Source organism: Salvelinus sp. IW2-2015, linkage group LG15, assembly GCF_002910315.2.
Source record: "Salvelinus sp. IW2-2015 linkage group LG15, ASM291031v2, whole genome shotgun sequence".
NCBI classification, from domain to species: domain Eukaryota; kingdom Metazoa; phylum Chordata; class Actinopteri; order Salmoniformes; family Salmonidae; genus Salvelinus; species Salvelinus sp. IW2-2015.
Window position 1 is genome coordinate 45,885,914 of NC_036855.1, and position 6,561 is coordinate 45,892,474.

Genomic DNA, 6,561 nt, shown 5'->3' on the forward strand with positions numbered 1-6,561 from the left:
CTCTGAACGCTCCGGGAGCGAAATGCTCTGAATTTACAAACAGACAATCTGACAACGCTCTGAATTTACGAATGCCCAGAGCACACTCTGAGCGCACTCTGGCACTGCAGTTTGAATTTATGAACACACCCGTTATATCCTAATTTGACTTTGGTGCAGGTCATGTTCTTCACATTACTGTCTCTGGTAAACACATACTATATCAAATAAAATCTAAGTTTATTTGTCACATACACAGGATACAGAAGGTGTAGTGAAATAGTTACTTGCATAATGGGGTCTTTTGTTTAGACATGTAAGTAGCTAGCTAAACAATGAACCATAATCCCAACTCATAAAGTTACTACCCTGCATGAATCTGCAGTTAGCTATTCAAACAGGTTCAATGTTAGCTAGCTTGCTAACATTAGGTTATAACTAGCAATGCAGTGGCTCTGAGATACGAATAATATTACTACACAGATCATACACTTAACGTTAGTTAGCGAGGCTGCCAGACAATGATAGCTAGCTAGCTAAGGGTGCGCTTTAACTTGAAAGGAAAACGACTTTCTTAAATCTATCTGAAAATGTAGCTAGCTAGACTATCTTACCCCTATACATGGTTGGACACTTCTCCCTCTCTGCCACGGAAGCCATGGGTGACCTATACAACAGCCTTCTGTGTGTTCTCTTTTCGACTCCCTCTGCATATTTGCAATCAAATGGCAGAATTGTATCCATCTCCTTAACTATCATACTGTAATTTGACTGGACTGATTTCAAAACTCAGTCCTCCAGAAAGTGAAGAGCAACTTTTGCAGTTCTACTACGTGATATCTTTCAAAAAAGCGGCATTAAAAAGGATTACCTACACATATTGTCCAGCTCATATTATAGACAGAAGTGCCACATGGCAGACCAATCCAAACTCATCTCTCGGAATGTCCAGCCCATCCATTATCTCAGCCAATCATGGCTAGCCGGAAGGTTCCAGTCTTTTTCCGTGGCTAAACCAACTAGGCTCGTAATTTAACAATTTAATTTTTTATTTACAGATGGCATACAAGTTTGTTATTAAGACACATGAAAGTTCACATGTTCCAGAAGGAATTTCTGCCCAAAAACTAAATTTCATTAAATAAGAAGTTTACATTCAAAATGCCTCTCCTGTTAGGTAGTGACGCGCAACATACCCCTAGTTTCCCGAAACAAGTCACATATGATCCTGCTTGCTCTGGACTCCAGAGAAGTGATAATGTGACATGATATCCCTAATTGATATTGACTGCTAACATGAATGACTTTCAGCTCAAAATGCAGGTGAAAAACACAGTTTATTTCTAATTCTTGCATTGTGAAAATCTGTCACCGTTTATGGCTGTAATGACAGCCTATATTCCCGCAGTGATTGTGCACACGTGCATGTGCGTGTGCGGGGTCACAAGCCAAAGCTCCTTTTTGGTGGTCACGGGTCAAAAAGTTTGAAAACCACTGAACAAATTGCTCATTTGCTGAAATGCTATAGGATCGGGTGCAGCGCAAAAGTGAAATTGTAGGGAGAGAGGACTGCCATAAATGAATATGCATCTGCAGCTCTCAAAAATGTTGGTGATCAAGAATATGAACTGTTTACTTATGAAGCTTGACATTTGGAATTTGTTGTTCAAATCAATTATTACATAATCAAAATGTGAAAAGGGCTGTCTTGTAGCCTCAATAAATAGAAAAATATTTGTTGTTGAACAACATATACTGTATCTCGACCCGTTCTACTTGGGACTCAACTTGAGACTTGTGACTTGAGACTTGCTCTCTCCCCCCTCTCTTCCCTCCCCAGGAGACGGAGTTGCATTGGCGAGTGTTAGAGGAGCAGCTCCTGGGAGCTGAGCAGCGATTGGAAGAAAGTCAGGAAGAGCAGGAGAACTTCAGGAAGAACCTAAGGACCCTACTGGAGATGCTGGATGGGAAGATATTTGAGCTGACAGAGCTCAGGGACAGCTTGGCCAAGCTCATAGAGGGCAGCTAGATAATCACACACCACCTCCCACTGGCCAACACACTGAATTACACAGATACACTGACCCCTACTGGCAGAGTCAGAGAACTACACACACAGATACACCACAGGATTGACATGACTCATAGAGGTCCTATAGAGCTCACTGGCTCACAGTGCCCCTTAATGTTATACATACAGAACAGCACTCTCGCAGGTTAGTGCCCCCTTCTACCAGAGCCATAGAACAATAATATACACTGCTGCCAGACCCACACAACAACATAACCCAGTGCTGATGACATAGAACAGCACCCCTTATTGGCTCCTAGGTGTATTGTATCTGCACCCTCTCCTTCCAAAATAACCTCCTGCAGCTGTTGCCACACTGCCCTCAGCTGTTGAACACACAGAACAGGTGCCCCATGCTGACTCTCTGAACATATGTCTGAGCAACGACATCCTTTGCAGACTGACAGAACAGCAACCCTTGCTGGTAGACTCACAGAAATACAGCTTTACAGTTAATTCATATACAGTATTCAGTATCTGGCCCATGCAGAAATAAAACCCACAAATCTAGTGTTGCCAGCACCATATTACAGCACGCTGAGCTATTGAAAACCACAGAACGACAGGAAAGCCCTAAATCAACCACTGAAACCCACAGAGCAGGAGCAGGAGTCATGTCCAACACACAACCACACACCTTGGCCTAGGATTTACAAAGGCTGCTGTAAATTGGAGTACTGTTTACATTGATATTCAAGTCTTCATGAGTATGACTGAACCTTTCGCAATATGAAAACAATATAGTATACTATCACAAGAGAATCTTCCAGAAGCATTGGTCATGCTTTATTTAGAACTCCAGGTATCCTAGCGGTTAAGAGCATTAGGCTAGTAACCGAAAGGTCATTGGTTAGAATCCCTGAGCCGGCAAGGTGGAAATATCTGCTGTTCTGTCCTTGAGCAAGGCAGTTAAGCCCCAACAACAACTGCTCCCTGGGCGCAGATGATGCCAATGAAGGCAGCCCCACCACCTCTCTGTTTCAGAGGTTGGGATACTGACTCTTGACTGGGACATTTCTTTATGGTTTATTCCTCACTTCTTATTCCACCAGCCCAACTGGTTTATTTCTCACTTCTTATTCCACCAGCGCAACCCCAGAGACCTGGGGAATGTTCCCTCTAAACTGCACGCACTTCCTCCAGGACTGCAGCGCAGAAGAAATGCCATGCTGTGCTCAGAGATGCAAGAGATTGAAATTCACTGAGTTCGCCCTATATAGATCAACGTCGAATCAACATTATATCAGGCCCTTTTCAATGCAACAAACCAAAACACATCATACTCTGCAAGATTGAGTCTGTGATTGTGTTGTAGGCAAGGCCAGTGCACAACGGAGTAGAATTATATTGTCGGGGGTAGCCTACAAGCGGTATTTCAATCACTCTTTTCAGATGATTTCAGATCAGAGTGCAGAGCCGTGCAAGTGCATATTTGTTGATATTCTTTGCTAGTTAGTTAGTTATTAGACCAGTTATAGATAAGTATAGGTCAGCAATGGGGAGTTACTGCTTCCTACAAGAGCACAAACCTTGTAGGTTACATTTCAAGCACTTGTTGAAAAGCCAGTCAGGTAAAAAGCTTTTGTCTTAATTAAAGGGGCAATGTATTTTGAGTCAGGCTTGATAAGCCAATAGACAGAGGGGTAGCCTATATTGTCTAATTCTCTGTATGGTAATAATTAATCATTTTATTTTGTGAAATGGTTTCTTCCATCATACAACACAATGCAATCACCTTTTTGGCCCATGGTGTTACAGACCAAGTAAAAAATATTTAATTAATGTCAATGTAAAAACGTTTTTAAAAGTCTCATGCAATGTAGGCCTGCATTGAACAACACATATAGGCTACTGTAGGCCATAGAAAACAAAAGCTATTTCCATGTGAAAATGTTATGGGATTTGCTCCATTGGTTGTGTTGGTAGGMCTACATTAAGCTCAAATAGCCATAATAGCCTATTGGCTACTTTCTAAAACTGTAAGGGTACAGCCTTAGTGTTCACTGTAAATGCACGCTGGAAGTTGCACAGAATTCTCACGATGTTCAATTTTCCACTCACAAGACCTAAAATTTGCTCAGTGCCCCCCAAAATTTGAGGAAACATTGGACCTGGGGTTTGGAGAAAAGTTTCAGAACGTTTCAAGCAGTTCAGAGTTAGCCCTGTTCATTTGAAAGATGTTTAAATGTTTTCAAATCTTACATGTTCTGAATCCACCCTTACTTCCTCCTGAACAGAGAACTGACCTTATCTTCCTGCAAAGCTTGGGGCGATGTGTGTGTTACTGAACGAGTCCTGAACTCTACACTGCTTGAGTGTGTTGGAGTGTGTGTATGTGTCTAGAGAGACACATGCACAAAGAGGCCTGTATACACACTGAGTAAAACCAGACATTCTCTGGATGACAGACACTTTAATCTAACAATCAGGTATTCAACTCAGTGGTCTAACTCGGACACCAAGACTGCACCTCAAATGACACTCTATTCCTCATATAGTGCTTTACTTATTAAAATATACATAGAAAGACAGATAGGTAGTTAGAAAGATAGATAGTTGTATAGTTTATTTATGTAACTCTTCAATAAAAAAAAAGCATAGTATGACATTTATGCATAGGCACTTTAAAATCCAAGATTATAATATGGCTCAAAGCATAAATGCCGTATGTGCAAAGAAAGAAGAAAAACTGTACCATTCATGTGTCTCTACTGCACTTTAAGGGGAATAAGGGGAAGAGATGCACCCTAAAACTCTTTGGTCTCAGAAACACTGGGTACACTCACATGAAAAAATACTATGTTTTACTATAGAACACTACCATACTTACTATAGAATTCTGTAGTAAACTGTAGTATACTGTAGAATACTATACTACACACTGTACTATCCCTTGATCATGTGTAGTACTTACTATAGAACCGAGGAGGCTGGTGGGAGGGCTATAGGAGGACGGGCTCATTGTAAAGGCTGCAATGGAGTAAATGGAACAGAGTCAAACATGTGGTTTCCGTATGTTTGATGTTTGATACCATTTTATTTATTCCATTCCAGCCATTACAATGAGCCGATCCTCTTATAGCTCCTCCCACCAGCCTCCTCTGCTATAGAATGTTGTAGTATACTGTAGAATACTATAGTATTATCTGTAAAAAAACACTGTAGTATATACTATATAGATCAGGGGTGGGCTACTCCTGTCCTCGAGGGCCTGATTGGTGTCACACCTTTTCTCCATCCCTAGCAAACACAGCTGATTAATCAAATTGTATTCTAAACTGAAGATCATGATTAGGTGATTATTGGAGTCAGGTGTGTTTGCTGGGGCTGGGGCAAAATTGTGACACCAATCAGGCCCTCGAGGACTGGAATTGCTCACCCCTGATATAGATACTACTAATTAAATACTGTAGTATATAATTAGCATATACCTGCCCATTCCCCACCCCCATATCCCAATTTGTGCTACCCATAAGTGAGAAACCTACATGTCAAGTATGCGTTCACTACAGGGTATAGAAAAGAGCAGAAGCGGTGAACTTTCTGTGCAGACCTGCCTGCCTGCCTGCCTGCTATGGAACATTTTCTCTTTTAGTATTTCTCCAGTAGGTTTTCTCAAGGAGAAAGCCTTTACTTCTATGTCAAAGATAATAAAACAAAAATGCTATAATAAATACTACAGTAATGTCTGCAGAAACACTACAATAAATAACAGTATACTACAATTTGCAAAAAACACTACAGTGAATACTATAGTATTGTTATACCATAGGACACTATCGTATTTTTTCATGTGGGCAGTTCTTCACCATGGACCTGGACTGCGATGAATACAAAATAACTGTCCTTAGTTTATATATTTTTTTATATTCAGTATATATTATGTATATTAAATATAAGACATACTGTATAATATAACTTTATACTTGGGCTCGGGTGTAACCAGAAAGTTGGTTAAATCTGCAAAATAATTTTCTGTTGCTTTGCTGTACGTTTTTGGATTACAGAAATCAATATCTTAATTTTGAGGTGAATGATGTTATACTGTAAATGAAAGGCTTTGTTGAGATAATGCGGAGGATATAAGAATTTGTTTTCCTATTTTGTAACTTATGGTACTTAATTTAAGTATGAGTGTATTTAAAGCTGTGAGAAAGCTGGCAATATTTTTGATTATTTAAGTAATTTCGAACAAAAGTGAGTATGCTATTTAATAAGATGTACCCCCGGCTTTGAATAATGATGCTAGGGTGTACGGCTGGTGTGATGACGCAATTGTGATGAAATATGTGGTTGTGGTGGAGATGAATTTGCCAAATTCTATGGAGAATTCAGAGCTTTGAAACTTTCAAAAGTTTTGTAATCGCCATGTCCATGTTGTAATAATATTACTACAGGAAAGAATCACTGTTTAAGTAAAGTTCTTAAAATAGTTTCTAGACTGACCAGCTTTGCAATGGGACACATTGGTTGAAATGACATCAGGCTGACATATTCTGGTTGTTGTATAC

At 40.1% G+C, this 6,561-nt stretch overlaps 1 protein-coding gene and 1 non-coding gene across 3 annotated transcripts in view; both read left to right on the forward strand.

The window, feature by feature from the left end:
• homer1b (homer scaffold protein 1b) overlaps positions 1–2,812 on the forward strand; it is a 117,647-nt gene extending 114,835 nt beyond the window's left edge. For both annotated transcript variants that reach the window (XM_024003226.2, XM_024003225.3), the window contains one exon: positions 1,820–2,812. In XM_024003226.2, the coding sequence (XP_023858994.1) occupies positions 1,820–2,008 (189 nt within the window). In that variant the 3' untranslated portion in view covers positions 2,009–2,812. The remainder of the gene's footprint in view (positions 1–1,819) is intronic.
• A 2,815-nt stretch (positions 2,813–5,627) lies between these two features.
• Positions 5,628–5,682, forward strand: LOC111975239 (U7 small nuclear RNA). Its single transcript, XR_002878803.1, has one exon. It is a non-coding gene; the product is annotated as a U7 small nuclear RNA (small nuclear RNA).
• The last annotated feature ends 879 nt before the right edge of the window (positions 5,683–6,561 follow it).